We start from the raw sequence: 17465 nt of genomic DNA, 5'->3' as shown, positions 1-17465 counted from the left end.
TACACTTATCATCAAACAAAATTAATAATGATGTCACACTCCTACACTAACGGTCATTATACTAGACAAAGCATATAACTCACCTTGAGAACTCCATCTGGTTGAGAAGGGGGGGAGTGTCTTTCTTTCGACAACGCACCACTTCCACTGGCACTTTCTTCAGGCTACAAAATTATATATAATTATACGCTGCTACTATACACAACAATCAGTTTCTTGAGGCTGTCATATGTACATGTAAAATGCTATCATTTGGCACAAAGGCTTGTACTGATCCCATAGATGAGACTTTACACTTGTCATCAAACAAATAATGATGCCACGCTCCTATACAGTCATTATAGTATAAAACAGCAGATGAAGTATACAATTCACCTTGAGAACTTCATCTGGTTGAGGATGGGGGGAGTGCCCGTCTTTCGACAATGCACCACTTCCACCGACACCTTCTCCAGGCTACAAAAAAATATAACATTACTGTTGCTACTACAATCAGTTTGTTGAGGGTGCCACACATACTGCTATCCTTTGGATTGGACTGAACTCATGGCTTAGATATAAAATAATTTACACTTTTCATCAATCGAATAATGATGTCACACTCTTACAGTCATTATACTAGACAAAGTATATAACTCACCTTGAGAACTCCATCTGGTTGAGAATGGGAGGAGTGTCTTTCTTTCGACAACGCACCACTTCCTCTGGCACCTTCTCCAAGCTACAAAATTACACATAATTATATGCTGTTACTATAATTACAGTTTCTTGAGGCTGCCATACATGAACATTATGATTCTGTACAAAGGTTTGGACTGAACCCATAGCCTAGAGTAATACACTTTGCACTCACCTTTTCCAGCCTACAAAAATAACATGACATTATACTGCGGCTACTACAATCAGGATGCCAAATATGTAAAATCACATAAAAGCACCCGAGTGCTTAATGCCTCAAAGTTTGCTTCTGCATGTCAAAAGTATTATAGTGTTATATGGAAAAGGACGTTAATTGAAACAGAAGTTGAACAAGGGAAGCTTAGATCTACAATAGAAGTTTAGTAATGTGCATTTCTGTCAATTAAGAAGAATCAAAAACGAAAAAGGGCCCGAAATGTGTGAGGCACTTGCACTTGAAAAAGCATGAACAAGAAAAATGTGGCTATATAGAAGCCTACAGAAGCTGTTTGGCCGTGGCAATGTAAGCGTTGAGCAGTTAATCAGCTGGAATACACACACACATACATACCGTATATGCTTGATCAGAGGCCGCGCTTGTATAAAGGCCGCACTCAAATAGTAGCCTCCCTTGCTAGCAAAATGAAACATTTAGTAGCCGCTCTCAAATAGTAGCCTCAGTGAACTTTGACTCTAGCATTTCTGCACGAGGCAGCAAAAAAATTATTAATACTAACAGCTAGCTACATGTACGTAGCTTCTGGGTACAAGTAGCAGCTTGTTAGTGCTTCACAAAGACTTTCTCATGGCAGATATTCAAGTTTATGCAGGTGAAAAGAACTTTTGATGACAAACTAAAGGTTGTTGAATTAGCTGGAGCTAATAAACGCCGCTCTTGAACAGTGGCCTCTCTCGAATTGTAGCCTCCTCTTCCAGCAAAATGAAACATTTAGTAGCCGCGGCTCCTGATCAAGCATATACGGTAGTTAACTTTACTGCATTCCTCATGAGGCTACACATCGAGTGAACAATGCTGAAACTTGTAAGAAACTGCTCAAACAAGAGTCAACTTTTACAAATAGATTTACGGCTCTTCTGAACAATAATAAACCACTCACCCTGGTAGTGATGTTCTTGTTTCTCTCATCATGCAGTTGGTGAGCCCCTCCTCCTTTGCTCGTGTGGGTTACTGTGGGAACGTTCAATGGTGAAGCAGCGGGAGTGCTTGGGGGCAGGTCATTATCGTCAACAAGTTTGTTGCTGGTTCTGGAATCATTGGAAGGTTTAGGTTTCATTGCTTGTAGTTTGTTTTCACTGAGCAGATGATTTATGATTTTCGGAGATATGTTATCTCCAGCAGCTTCACTTATTTCCTTTGGATCAAGTCCACGGGCTTTCAACTTGTCTCCTCTGCAACAACAAACACAAAACAGTTTCTGTCAATCCATAACAAGGGACAATATATGATATACAAGAACAGTTATGATACACGATAGGAACTATACTCGATAAAATACATTCTATGCATTGACCTTAAATCACGAAATACACCAAGCACTCTTACCTCTTCTTTCTGCGGTTGGGGTCAGCCTGCAGCAGGGGTGAATCAGTCACCTTACTCTCGAGGAGCTGTTCTCCTTTCCGTTTACCGCGGCCATCTCGTCTACTTTGATCTTTCTTGTGTGTGGACTGGCGTGACTGGTATTGTGCTGGGGTATCGCCTGTCTTGTCTTCCTTGCCCAAGAGTCGGCGAGTACGCCGTTTGTGATGCTGATCCATTGGGGCTTCATTGATTTGCTCAGGATGCTCATGTAAACGTTTGGAAACCTCCGAAGGTGCAATTTTTGTGTAATCCGTATCACTCTCAGAACCAGTGTCATCCCCAGAACCGGTTTCATCTCCATGTTCAGTGTTGGATTGTGGGGCATCCAATTGGGAAGATGTGATTTTGGCTTGAGACTGACTGGCGGTATTTCTTGGCATTGAGAGTCCAGCCTGAATACGGACGAAAGTGAATAACATGTTCTTAATAAGAAGCCTCGTGCAGAAATGTATGGAAGATCCAATTTCAGTAGAGCTATACTAGTTAGAACTTTGTTGTAATACGAACCCAATGAGTGTAGTACGTGGGTGAGACATGGCCACTAATTGAACGAGGCGTCTTTTTTCGACATGTATAGATACCGGATAAAATCCGAGGCCTACGAACTACTTTCGCATATAACTCACCCTGAGATTTCCATCTGGTTGAGGATGGGCTGAGTACAATGCACCACTTACACTGGAACCTTCTCCAGGCTATAACAATATATGAAATTACTGATGCTACAATATACAACAATCAGTTTGTTGAGGCTGCCATACCAAATGCTATCATTCTCTAAACACGCTTGGACTGAACTCATGGCTTAGAGCACAGTTTAGATTTGTAATGATGTGAGACTCTTACAAATTATAGTAAAAATGAGTAGACGAAGTACTTTATTTCGTATAACTCACCCTGAGAACTCCATCTGGTTGAGAATGGGGGGAGTGTCTTTCTTTCGACAACGCACCACTTCCACCGACACTTTCTCCAGGCTACAAACAAAAACATGACATTACTATAGCTACTATACATTATTGTTGAGGCTGCCATACATACATGTAAAATGCTATCATTCTGTACGAAGGCTTGGACTGAATCCATGGCTTAGAGTAAAATACGCTTTATACTTGTCATTAACAGAATAATGCCCCTATAATTATACATGAAGTTATTATAGTAAAAACTACTTAGACGCATCACTTATTATTATAATTATTATAACGTACTCTGAGAACCTTGACTGCTTGAGGATTGGCGGAGTGTCTTTCACCTGACAGCAGATTATTTCCACTGAAACCTTCTTCAGCCTACAAAAGAAAATGCGATAACACTGCTGCTATTATATACACAACAATCAGTTTTATATAGAGGCTTCAATGAAATGCTATCATTCTGTATGCGAAGATTTGAACTGATTTCATGGCTCATACACTTTACACTTGTCGTCAACCGAATAATGATGTCACACTCGTATAATCATTATACTAGACGAAGTATATAACTCACCCTGAGAACTCCATCTGGTTGAGAATGGGGGGAGTGTCTTTCTTTCGACAACGCACCACTTCCACCAACACTTTCTCTAGGCTACAAAAAAATGTGACATTACTTTTGCTACTATATACAGCAATCAGTTTGCTGAGGCTGCCATTCATGTAATATACTATCATTCAGTACAAAAGCTTGGACTAAACTCATGACTTGAGTAAAATACGCTTTACACTTGTCATTAACAGAATAATGATGTCACACCCCATATGTACATGCAGTGATTATAACGCACTCTGAGAACTCCATCTGGTTGAGAATGGGACGAGTGTCTTTCACCTGACAACGGACCACTTCCAATGACACCTTCTCCAGGCTATAAAAATATGACATTATACTGCTGCACTATAATTTATGCTACAACTAGTGATCTTTTCATTTTTAAAATGCTGCTATCATTCTGTAAACTGAACGAATGGTTCTGAGTGCACTTGTCAAAACCGAATACTGACAATAATTATTTTCACACTCCTACACGCAGTCAGTATGCCTTAAAGGTAACATATTTTCGCGTGTAATAATTTCAGCTATTTCTGTGAATGAGAGTAAAATCACAAAAATGTGTACTCGCAGATATTAGAAAATGCAATGAACTCATTAAAACCACTTGCGAGTAAATATAAACGCTACATTCATTTCACACCTTGAGCAGAATTTAGCAGATTTAATACCAGCAAAATGAGCTAAAAAATGAAATCGCAGACAAATATACCTCTGAAAATATGTCACCTTTAAGGTAGTAAAAACAACTAGACGAAGTAGTTTTGTATATAACTCACTCTGAGAACTCCATCTGGTTGAGAATGGGGGGAGTGTCTTTCTTTCGACAACGCACCACTTCCACTGACACTTTCTTCAGGCTACACAAAATATGACATTACTGTTGCTACTATACACAACAATCAGTTTCTTGAGGCTGCCATACATGTAAAATGCTATCGTTCAGTATAAAGGCTTGGAATGAACACATGGCAATACATGCACTTTGTTATTAAACAAAATTAATGATGTCACACCCCTATACACATGCAGTCATTCTAGTGAAAACCACTAGACGAAGAAGTTTCGTAAAAAAATAACGCACTCTGAGAACTCCATCTGCTTGAGGATTGGTGGAGTGTCTTTCATCTGATAACGGACTGTTTCCACTGAAACCTTCTCCAACCTATAAAAGAAAATTCGATATTATTGCCGCTACTGTATAATTATAACAATCAGGCTGCTATAAATGTAAAATGCTATCGTTCTGTACGACTGAACTCATGCATGGCTTAGAGTAATACACTTTACAGTTGTCATCAAACGAATAATGATGTCACACTCCTACATAAAGTTATTATAGTAAAACCACTAGACAAACTACTTTCGTATACAACGCACTCTGAAAACTCCATCTGGTTGACGATGGGCAGAGTGTCTTTCTCTAGACAACGGACTACTTCCACTGAAACCTTCGCCAGCCTATACAAAAGAAAATTTGATATTACAGTGGACCCTCCCATAACGGAGCTCTTTATAAAGCCACTATAGCTATGGCAATCACTATCCAAGTACACAAAAGCAACCTATCACAAGCAGATCTTCTTGATTCCTACCAGAGGACAATGTCTGAACATAGGACAAAAGCTCTGCTCCCAAAGTATTCCGGAGGTTCCACTGTACTGCTGCTACTATACTAGAGCACTGAAGTGCAACCCTCGGCTGTTTATTAAAAATTAATCATAGATAGTAGAAATAGTAGTCTCTTTCTACTATATCTATGATTAAATGTATGAATTAAGCATTGAAGCTGGCTAAGTAGAAAGTAACATAATCGAGGAATGAAATTCTAGACTCTAGAGGAATACTGCAACTTTTGAGAACGGAGCTTTAGTATGGATGAGACATGCACTGTGATAGGATCACAGCAAAGTCTGCATGGTCAGCAAAGAAGTCTTTAGAAATAATTATGGCTCCTGATATGTTCTGGGGCTAGGGCCAGGGATAAGCAAAGAAGTGACAATCCATCATAATTTTATTACTCTTTTCCATTGTTCCTGGTACAAGATCACTTCACCTGTAAATACGTATACATGTATACCTCAAACAAAGGACGCGTGGTAGCTAGAGGCCATGCAGCCAACGTGCAAGTTCAAGCTTCTTACCTTTTATTCGACAACGAAGCTTTAATTCTACTATTACGAATACTTTGTAGTGTGAAGGCTGGCTCTATCCATGCTGTAAACGCACTGCTATGGCATCCAGGTAAACAGACTCACAAATTACAAACAAACAAACCAAACGACCAGTAGGGGCCCACACACCTCGAGTAACAACAATCAGATTTGCCATACATGTAAAATGCTATAATTTAGTACAAAGGTTTGGACCGAATCCATGGAAATACACGTAATCAACTGAATGATGATGTCATATTTTTATACAGTCATTCATTATACCGTATAGCGTGAAATTTTCGAGGTGCTTAATTTTGCTGCTTTCAAGGGGCTACATGAAAATTAAGTCCACGAAAATTGCTAGAATTATCTGCTATAACGTGAAAAGATTAAAGAGGTGGCTTCCGGTATAAGCAGTTATCCCACAAACATATGCAACCAAATTAATAGTTTCAGAGGCCATTCGAAAATTTCGCGCTATACGGTAGTAAAAACACTATAGACAAAGTATACACTCACCCTGAGAACTCCATCTGGTTGAGAATGGGGAGAGTGTCTTTCTCTTGACAACGCACCACTTCCACTGGCACCTTCTCCAAGCTGCAAAAAATATGACATTACTGCTGCTACTATAACAGTTTGTTGAGGCTGCCATTCATATAAAATGCTATCATTCTGTATAAAGGCTTAATTGGACTGAATTCATGGTAAAATTCACTTTACACTTGTCATTAATAATGATGTCACACCCCTAGCTATAATTATACATGCAGTGATTATAACGCACTCTGAGAACTCCATCTGATTGAGGATTGGCGAAATGTCTTTCACCTGACAACGGACCACTTCCACTGAAACCTTCTCCAGCCTACAAAAGAAAATACTATAATACTGATGCATGTATACAACAATCAGTTCGTAGAGGCTTCCAAACATTTAAAATGCTACCATTCTACAAAAGCTTGGACTGAACTCATTGCTTTTACACTTGTCATCAACCGAATAATGATGTCACACTCCTATACATGCAGTCACTATAGTAGAACACTAGACAATAGTTTCGTACATAACGCACTCTGAGAACTCCATCTGGTTGAGAATGGGACGAGTGTCTTTCTTTCGACAACGCACCACTTCCACCGACACCTTCTCCAGGCTACAAACAAATAATTATGACATTACTGCTGCTACTATAAATACAACTAATAGTTGGTTGACAATACCATACATATAAAATGCTGTACAAAGCCCATGGCTTAGAGTAAAAACTTTACACTTGTCATTAATACAATAATGATGTCACACCCCTTATATATATGCAGTCATTATAGTGAAAACCACTAGGCAAAGAAGTTCTGTATATAACTCACCCTGAGAACTCCATCTGGTTGAGAATGGGTGGAGTGTATTTTTTTCGACAACGCACCACTTCCACTGACACTTTCTCCAGGCTACAAACAATATGACATAACGGCTGCTACTATGTGATCATGAGCAGCTAGAATGATCTGGTAGTCCAGCTGAAATGCAGTAGTCATTTCATGGCTCGAATATACATGTTACTAGATAGCTTATAGGTACAGTAATAATATTATTATGCAGGGCGACTCGAAGAGATATTTCGAAAAAGGCTACTGAAAGCTCACAAGAGGCTGTTTTCCTTGGCTCTGACCGCCATTTTAAGGTTAGTCTACATATTTATTATTTTGTGAGAGTTTATAAATTGGCCTGGAAAGAAAAATCGCTTCGAGTTGCCCTCTAGAATGGTAAGAAGCATCGTATAAGAGCAAGAACACAGAGCTATAGAAGTGTTTTTGGAAGTTTAAAATGACCTAGTTTGTGTTGTTTCTAGTAAACTTGATGATCGCTCAGAGCTTCACTGAAAGATGTTTTAAAGACTCGATCGATACCTTCTCATACAGAATCATACACTAATATATTTATCATTATGTGCTTCAAACTTCTTTCATGGCATTTATAGTTTCACAAAATGAATATTAATTCATGAGCAAACTGTTTACCGTAACCGTAACCTTAAACCTTAGAAATGATGTATGGCTCCTGTGGAGTATGCTCTGGGGCTAGGACAAGCTAAACTAGCCATCTACTTTAGTGACTCAGTTCCATTGTTCCTGGTACGGGATTACTTCAGCTGTAAATACGTAATATACCTCAAATAAAGGCCGCAGTAGTTAGCTACTGCCAACGTGCAAGTTCGCTTTTGCTCACTTTTATTCGACAACGAAGCTTAAACAACAAAATATGCCAATATTAAAACCTGGCCGGTGGCTATCCATACTGTAAATGCAGTGCTATGGCATCCAGGTGAGTAGACTCAGATCTGATAAAACAGAAATGGTAATCCTGAAATATTGATGAGACAGGAGCTGACAAAAAGAAATTGGTTACAATAATTATAAGGCCTAAGGGGCAGGCCTTCTGTCTTCAAGCTTATCAATATCAGCCAATACCACTGTTTGGAGGGTGTTTTGTTTATCAACCTTATGAATGCTTACAACCTTATGAGCTGATGCTCTCTGGACATCTTTCAATTCAAATAATTATACACATACCAGGATGTCATACAGGATTTTGAAAAGTCACCAAAACATTTAAAAAAGGTCAACAGTTATCAATACCCTGCCGGCTATGGACACTCAGTCTTACGACTGAGTACCTGAATGCATATGTTAGGGAGGGAGGGGGGGGAATTGGAGCCAGAGGGGGATAATCATAATTATATCCCTGTATGCTGCATATACATGTACACAAAATACATGTACACAAAATATTATAGTCAGCAGAAGTCATTGCAGTGTCTGTTTAGCCCTGTTGCAAGGATTTTTTGCAAAACTCTGTACATGGCTTAGAGTAGTACACTTTACACTTGTTATCAACCGAATAATGAATAATGTATATAACTCACCCTGAGAACTCCATCTCGTTGAGGATGGGCGGAGTGTCTTTCTCTCGACAACGCACCACTTCCACTGGCACCTTCTCCAGGCTACAAAATATGACATGCAACTATATAATTATATAGTTTTTTTTAGGCTGCCATACATGTAAAATGCACCATTCTGTACAAAGGTTTGGCCATGGCTTAGAGTATAATACACTTTACCACTAACTCTTGTCGTCAACCGAATAATGATGTCACACTCCTATAATCATAATACTAGACGAAGTATATAACTCACCCTGAGAACTCCATCTGGTTGAGAATGGGGGGAGTGTCTTTCTTTCGACAACGCACCACTTCCACCGACACCTTCTCCAGGCTACAACGTAAGACATTACTGCTGCTACTATATTCAACAATCAGTTTGTTGAGGCTGCCATGAAAATTCTATCAAGATGTACAAAGACTTGGACTGAACTCATGCATGGCTTAAAGAGTTACACTTGTCCTCAAACAAATAATACTGTAACACTCCTACATGCAGTCATTATACATGTAGTAAAAACACCAGACAAAGTACTTTCGTGTAACGCACTCTGAGAACTCCATCTGGTTGAGGACAGGCGGAGTGTCTTTCTTTCGACATCGGACCACTTCCACTGACACTTTCTTCAACCTACAAAAATAAGATGTGACATTACTGCTGCTACCACAACAATCAATTTGTTGAGGCTCCGATACATGTACAGAAGTTTAGACTGAACTCATAGCCGGCTTAGAGTACACTGGTCAACAACCGAATAATACACTCCTACATTCATTATAGTAAAATCAATATACTTTCGTATATAACTTACCCTGAGAACTCCATCTGGTTGAGGATAGGCGGAGTGCCTTTTTGTCGACAACAGACCACTTCCACTGAAACCTTCTCCAGCCTACAAAAGAAAATTCGATATTACTGTTACAACGTATATACAAAAATCAGATTGTCGGACGCTGCCTAAAACGCTATCATTTTGTACAAACGCTTAAATGGACTGAACCCATGGCTTAGAGTATTTACACTTGTCATCAACCAAATAATGATGTCACACTCCTACAGTTGTTACAGTAAAAACCACTAAACCGAAGTAGTTCGTATATAACTCACCCTGAGAACTCCGTCTAGTTGAGGATAGGCGGAGTGTCTTTCTTTCGACAACGCACCACTTCCATAGACACCTTCTCCAGGCTAAAAAAATGACATTATTACTGCTGCTACTATATAGAGGTTGCTATACATATCATTCTGTACCACTGAACTCATGGCTTAGAGTAATACACTTTATACTTGTCACATCAACCGAATAATAATGTCACACTCCTGCATCCAGTCATTATAATTAAAACCACTAGACGAAGCACTTTCGTACATAACGCACTCTGAGAACTCCATCTGGTTGAGGATGGGCGTAGTGTCTTTCTGTCGACAACGGACCACTTCCACTGAAACCTTCTCCAGCCTACACAAAAGGAAATGCTTACTGTTGCTATTATTAATCAGGCTATAGCTACCATAATTATAAGTAATTCTGTACAAAAGCTTGGACTAAACACACGGTTTATAGAGTACACTTTCAACAATCAAATAATGATGTCACACTCTTACAGTCCTTTTTTATAACTCACTCTGAGAACTCCATCTGGTTGAGAATGGGCGTAATGTTTTTCTGTCCACAACGCACCACTTCCACTGACATCTTCTCCAGCCTACAAAGATGTGACATTACTTCTGCTACTAGAACAATCAGTTTGTTGAGGTTTCCATACATGTATAATGCTATGATTCTGTACAAAGGCTTGGACAGCCGGCTTATAGTACACACGTCTACAATCGAATAATGATGTCACATGCACTCCTATACAGTCGTTATAGTAAAAGAAGTACTTTCGTATGTAACTCACCCTGAGAACTGCATCTGGTTGAGGATAAGCGGAGTGTCTTTCTTTCGACAACGCACCACTTCCATCGACAACTTCTCCAGGCTAAAAAATGAAATTATTACTGCTGCTATTATTGCATGCTGCTACTATTGCTACTACATATAGAGGCTGCTTATACGTATCATTCTGTACCACTGAACTCATGGCTTAGAGTACGTAATACACTTTATACTTGTCACATCAACCGAATAATGATGTCACACTCCTACATGCAGTCATTATAGTTAAAAACACTAGACGAAGCACTTTCGTATATAACGCACTCTGAGAACTCCATCTGGTTGAGGATGGGCGTAGTGTCTTTCTGTCGACAACGGACCACTTCCACTGAAATCTTCTCCAGCCTACAAAGAAATGCTTGCTATTATAATTCAATCAGTTTGTTGAGGCTGCCATAACTATAATTATGTAAAATGCTATAATTCTGTAAAAGCTTGGACTGAACACATGGTTCATAGAGTACACTTTCGACAATCGAATAATGATAATTATCACACTCTTACAGTTCTTTTTTATAACTCACTCTCAGAACTCCATCTGGTTGAGAATGGGCGTAATGCTTTTCTCTCCACAACGCACCACTTCCACTGACATCTTCTCCAGCCTACAAAATATAATGTTACATTACTCTGCTACTAGAACAATCAGTTTGTTGAGGCTTCCATACATGTATAATGCTGTACAAAGGCTTGGGCAGCCGGCTTATAGTACACTCGTCTACAACCGAATAATGATGTCATATGCACTCCTGCAGTCGTTACAGTAAAAGAAGTACTTTTGTATGTAACTCACCCTAAGAACTCCATCTGGTTGAGGATAAGCGGAGTGTCTTTCTGTTGACAACGCACCACTTCCACCGAAACCTTCTCCAGCCTACGAAACAAAATGCGATATTATAATGTTTTACAACAATCAGTTTGTTGAGGCTGCCATAATTATATGTAAAATACTATACTTCTGTACAAAGGCTTGGACTGAACACATGGTTTATATAGTACCAAGAGTTCATTAGGAAGAGTACGCAACTTCACTTAAAACTGTAGTGGGCGTTTCTTCCAACCTATGTCACAACCACATGCTGTTGTATAAATGTGAAATCAAATTTGCAATGATAACAACATAGTGATGATTGTGATGCTATCACTATCATTTACAACTGCATGCCAGTAATGAATAACATAGTTTTATTCATTGCCTTTCCTCGGTTACAACAGTGAGTATCTGTGACGTAGCTCAGACGGAACGCCTTTTGTGTACAGTCTATTGGAGTTGTGTACTCTTCCTAATGAACTCTTGATAGTACGCTTTCAACAATCGAATAATGATATTACACTCCTACAGTCCTTTTTTATAACTCACCCTGAGAACTCCATCTGGTTGAGAATGAGCGTAATGTGTTTCTCTCAACAACGTACCACTCTCAATGATACCTTCTCCAGCCTATAAAAATCATAAGATGTGAATCTGCTTCTACAAGGCTGCTATGCATGTATAATGCTAGCATTCTGTACAGGCTTGGACTGAACTCATAGCCGGCTTATAGTTAGTACACTTGTCAACAACCGAATAATGATGTCACATGCACTTTTACAGTCATTATACAATAGACAAAGTACTTTCATATAATTATAACTCACGCACCCTGAAAACTCCATGTAGTTGAGGATGGGCAGCTCTCAACAACGCACCACTTTCTCCGACACTTTCTCCAGGCTACAAAACAAAATGTGACGTTACTTCTGCTACTATAACAATCAGGTTTGTTGAGGCTGCCATACGTGAAAATGCTATTAGTCGGTACAAAGGCTGGAATGAACCCATGGATTAGACTTAGGTGCTAAACCACGAGTAATAATAAACCTTACATCAACAGAATAATGATGTCGCACTCCTTTCATCAATTCTTAAGTACTTTATAACTCACCGCAGCATATATCGGTGGTAGTGGATATCTACTAGGACTTTTTCCAATCCTGTGTATATAGTTGGCATTCATTAAATATTATCATTATGAGAGCTTGCAATGTCATTATATTCAGTGGAACCTCTGAATCTTACGGGTTGTCCAATATTCTGTACGTCGTATAAATAGGTTTTATACACTACATTTTGCGAGGAAAGTAACGTTTAGGGATTGAAGCACTGTTATAGATCGAGGTAGCTTTAATACATGCAGCTAGTGAAGGCTCCACTGTAGTATGCATGCATGAGGGTTAGAATCTAAAGATTTTGTTCACTTTACAATAATTAATACCACTATATACACACACTTACACAGTGGAGTAACTCCTACTTTTTCCCCCCGTGGGTTTCTTCAGCTCTGCCTGCCACACGTCAATGCTTTGGAATATTTTGGTAAGCTCCTCCTGAGAATGTGTTCCACCCTTTAGCAGATGATTTTCAACCTTCCTCTCCTGTTGGCAAGACAATCATGCAGAGTTTGTAGAATCATTTGTCATGGTTAGTAAGGTTTCTACATCATAGATAGTACAGTACTAGTTTGAACTGTTGTAGTATTACTAAGTGAATCTCACACTTATACAGTGCATGAGAAACAACACTTGCAATTGAACAATTAGAAAACGTCTAACATCACACAATTGTTTTTATAAACTGACCAGTTTGGAGAACGCGTCATGCCGTTTTTGCTCATACGACTTCTGTAGGTCCTCGAGTACAGTGTGCAGCTCTCTCTTGTGTTGGTCATGGATCATTCTCAGCCGTTCTGAGAGCATCACCTTGCGTACAGCTACCACAAATTTGGATGGCTTAGCAATCTGGCCTGGGCTGTTTTCCTGATGATCACAACACAAATGTATATTATATTTAGTTTACAGTGTGACACATGCTAAATTCAGTCCGAAAACCTATCAAACATCTAGGGTATGGTTAGTACTCACAGGAACAGCCAAATCCATGACAGTCATTTCTCGTCGTAGCCGCCTTCTATTCAGTTTCTTCTCGAAACTATGTGCAATATTGTCTTTCTCTTTCACTAGTTTGCTGTTAACTTGGATGAGGTTCTCCCTGTGGTCTGTTAACAACTTCTTAGAATCTTCTTGGATGTCCATCAAATTCACTTGTAGCTGTGAAAAATATGGTTAAAGAACTGCCAAAACCACGACAGCCTTAACGATGTGTAATTTCTATACAAATTAATGCCCAATATGATGTGTACTATTATAATACAGGAAGGTGGTATAGACCAAGAGGTTACACCTCAATTAATAGTGCAAGGACCAAATCTTGTTGCGGAATGAGGTTCAAATAACCCCACTCCAGCAATAGAGGTCACAAGAAGATAAAGTTGCCATAGATACGTAGCTAGAAGAGCTCTACTGAAACGTTCAGCATTGAGGTGATGGTCCGTGGTTGTAGAGAGCCAGCGCACTACAGTTAATAAGCACTGTACCCCCAGCCCCGCCCTTTTACATACATCTCCACTATGAATTTTTTTAATCCAATAACGGGTCCGAATTACTTTGTACAGGCAGTAAACAACGATACCACATTTTTCACGCCAATATTTTTAATCGTTCGAGGTCAATCCACGAAGACCACGAAAATTATGAGCCAAAAAAATTTGACGCTAAATGGTAACCATTTTTTGCATATACAAATGTTATGTCATGCAAGCTTTGAGTAATGGACGGGTATAAGAAACATGCAGTATGCTTACAGCTGCTCCAGTGTTGGGTCGGCTTCTGCTCCATTGTTCTTCAATCTACAAAAGAAAACATCAATGAGTGACCAGTCTGTTGCACACCTGCAGCACCAATCATACCTCTTCAGCACCTAGCACTGTCTCAATGCTCCGAGTAGCTATCAACTGAACCTCCCTCTCTCGCACCTGCAAATAGTAGAACAGTATCATAATAGAGTAACGTGAAAGGGTATACTACTGTTAGACTTAAGGGACGAGTCTAGTAGGTAGGTGCTGATGCGGAAGGAAAGCAAACGCGCGCGCGTGATTTTGATTTGTGCGTCATTTCCGGTTGCACGTGAGTGATCTAGGTGTGGAAAAACTCATGTCTATTTTCTATTGGGCTAGTCTGCACTGCAGCAGTGCTACTCATTGTTAGTCAAGCTTTAGCACAGCTTTTAAAAGACACAACTGTATTAGATATAGGTCTACAGCTACTCAGCTAGTTCCAAGTTTAAGAGTGACTTCAGTCTTCAATCAGTCAATGAATGAGACATACAGATAACCGATTAAAATTATCCAACGGTACTATTATCCAAGAGTATCTGCATGCTACCAGGGTGTATAAAAAAAGAGAGAGCATGCAACAGCAAAACGCCAAAATTCAAAGCAGTGGGCGGATGAATGTGCATAAAGTGCTAAAAAAATAGAGATGCACATTCAAATTCATCTGCCCACGCTTCGAATATTGGCCGCTATGTGCGCGTACTATAGATAGTCACTTGTATACCCTCTCTTCTTTATACGCCCTTGATGCTATCCTCTAGATCGGTCCCTGCCAAAGAGTGACAGTCAGGGCCAGTCCGTAATACATTAGCGATCGCATAAAATTAGGCTAATATTATACTCCCCTTTCAATACACTGTAAAGTAAGAATCACCTTTGTGTGGTCCTCTTCAGCCTTTCTTCGCTCTTCTTCAAACACCTTAGTGTAAGTCTCTGTCCTCACTTTCTGTAACTGCCTCACAAAAGATCTGAAGGTTTCTTTGACTTGCCTGGTAAATTTGTCACTTTGGAGAAGCTGGACGAATTTGTTTTGAGCATTCTGAAGCTTTCTTTTCTCATGAACAGAAACTCTAGCCTTTGCTCTAAGAAAAATCCTCAATCTCTCCAGAGCCACACTACATGAAACCAGAACATAATTTATAATATACTGGCCCAGCAGGGTATCATACAGGCTAGGGGGAAGGGGGATATTCCCCTGGCTCAATTTCCTCCCACCCCCTAAAATGTGTATTCAGTTACGGAGAAAAGTTATATATGCATGAACAAATATAAAGCAAAGGCAACCCCAAACTCACCAGACCACCTAACTAACAACAAAAATTTGGTGGTCCGGGGAGTACACAACTATATTTCCTCCCCTCCCCATTTCAATCCTGTATGAAACCTGTTGGTGTCATGTGTCACAAAATTAATGTAGATCATACTGTAGACACTTAAGCACTTGCGGTGCGTTGGTATAGGTTGTTTTCACGTTCAAAACACTTTTCAAGCGTACAAGATGAGCCCAAGAGTTAATTGGTGGTTTCGAATTGAATTTGAAGGAAGTATCCCATGCATTATCAAGAAGTGTGGCTAGAGGACATCTTGAAGTATGCATGTGCAGCTTAGCTTGCCAAGCCAGACATATCACCAGAGTTTGGGTCTGGGTCGAGTCAATGTGGAGCGCTTTCTCATTGCTGTAGCTAGCACTCAAGTATGATGTATGATGGTAAAATTTTTCTATATACGATTCTAAAGAACTGCACTGTCTTAAAACTAGCCACAACTCAAAAACAAAGCTGCTTGAAGTTTGCAAAACCGCAAGTAAAAATCCAAGATTAGAAGAGCCTATAAGCTGTTAGTTGTATACTCGCATTGCACCGTTAAACAGTTACAGAAGGAGTATACACGGACACACACACAATCTTTATCGTACACCTCCTGCGGCTACGCCCCGAGGCATACATAGTGCAGTAACACCGACGGTTAAATAAAGGTCACAGTAGAGTGCTGACGCATTCCACTGCAATTACTAGTACATGCATGTGTTATGCCCGCAAATATAAAAAAATGGCCTATACCTTCTTTGTAGAATAGCAGCATCTCTATGATATAGCTCTATCTTTTCCAGCTGTTCTTCACCATCCATTCCAGAGATCACATCACTGTACATAATAATGTTACTGGTGTGAGACTATATAGCTACTGACAAATGGCTAGAATTGAGACAGGTTCTTTCTCCACATTGTATTGCAAATGTATAATTGAAAGACTCCATGGAGACGGTGTTATCTGACACCGCGAGGACTACCACGCATGTAAAATCATCTGGACTAGAAACTTACAGTAAGAAGTGCATCTCGACCTCCTTTCTCATTGAGTGTAATTTCTTTGTGATTATAGCAGCTTTATCCACCCTTTGTCGCAGCCTTTCCACACTGGCTTGGAACTTGACTTTAAGAATTAAAATGCTTGTTTCCAACTTTTCTTTGGCGTTCAATCTATTCTTCGAGTGCTGCCTCAGAATTTCATCACACAATTTCAATTGCACACCTGCATGTGTGTGCATGTGTGTATAATACACATAATAATGTATAATTAAAACCAGTGCATGTTATAAACGCATGCATGTGTTAATTTTGAAGCTTTATAACAGTCATTATGATTGGGACTGAAGCATCAGTCAGCTCTAGTGATTTCATATTTTTCAAACTCTACAACACAGCTATAATTATAGCATGTTACTCAAGCTGCTCATTTTGTACCTCGTGATAACATGTGCTGAGATAACTTGGTAGTTTGGTCTTCCATAAGTTGCTTCCTAGATATAAGGTGTTGCTCCCAGCTTTCCTTTAACTGCTTTATAGCCTATATAGTCAGTGCAAAATGAGGCAACATTTTTCTGTGTTGATATGCTTA

At 39.5% G+C, this 17465-nt stretch overlaps 2 protein-coding genes across 2 annotated transcripts in view; both read right to left on the bottom strand.

Moving 5' to 3' along the window:
* Positions 1-544: 544 nt before the first annotated feature.
* On the bottom strand, positions 545-7648 carry LOC135332036 (filaggrin-like). Its single transcript, XM_064527343.1, has 17 exons — positions 7643-7648; positions 7341-7421; positions 7046-7126; positions 6758-6838; positions 6490-6570; positions 5195-5275; positions 4899-4979; positions 4594-4674; positions 4050-4130; positions 3773-3853; positions 3493-3573; positions 3178-3258; positions 2908-2976; positions 2243-2673; positions 1797-2088; positions 641-721; positions 545-550 (listed from the first exon to the last, which is right to left on the bottom strand). The coding sequence occupies exons 1-17, from the start codon at positions 7646-7648 to the stop codon at positions 545-547; spliced, it is 1776 nt and encodes a 591-aa protein (XP_064383413.1).
* A 1750-nt stretch (positions 7649-9398) lies between these two features.
* LOC135331208 (uncharacterized) overlaps positions 9399-17465 on the bottom strand; it is an 84929-nt gene continuing 76862 nt past the window's right edge. Inside the window, exons 136-156 of the mRNA XM_064526287.1 lie at positions 17312-17414; positions 16892-17099; positions 16628-16711; positions 15442-15682; positions 14643-14708; positions 14538-14582; positions 13759-13944; positions 13477-13653; positions 13133-13272; positions 12783-12831; positions 12500-12571; positions 12218-12298; positions 11651-11731; positions 11382-11462; positions 11122-11202; positions 10820-10900; positions 10544-10624; positions 10297-10377; positions 10026-10106; positions 9730-9810; positions 9399-9548 (exon numbers count right to left, since the gene is read on the bottom strand). Of these exons, the coding sequence (XP_064382357.1) occupies positions 9420-9548; positions 9730-9810; positions 10026-10106; positions 10297-10377; positions 10544-10624; positions 10820-10900; positions 11122-11202; positions 11382-11462; positions 11651-11731; positions 12218-12298; positions 12500-12571; positions 12783-12831; positions 13133-13272; positions 13477-13653; positions 13759-13944; positions 14538-14582; positions 14643-14708; positions 15442-15682; positions 16628-16711; positions 16892-17099; positions 17312-17414 (2229 nt within the window). The 3' untranslated portion in view covers positions 9399-9419. The remainder of the gene's footprint in view (positions 9549-9729; positions 9811-10025; positions 10107-10296; positions 10378-10543; positions 10625-10819; positions 10901-11121; positions 11203-11381; positions 11463-11650; positions 11732-12217; positions 12299-12499; positions 12572-12782; positions 12832-13132; positions 13273-13476; positions 13654-13758; positions 13945-14537; positions 14583-14642; positions 14709-15441; positions 15683-16627; positions 16712-16891; positions 17100-17311; positions 17415-17465) is intronic.

The sequence above is a fragment of the Halichondria panicea genome, chromosome 2, assembly GCF_963675165.1.
Source record: "Halichondria panicea chromosome 2, odHalPani1.1, whole genome shotgun sequence".
Classification (NCBI taxonomy): Eukaryota; Metazoa; Porifera; class Demospongiae; order Suberitida; family Halichondriidae; genus Halichondria; species Halichondria panicea.
This window is presented reverse-complemented; position numbering and strand designations above follow the sequence as displayed.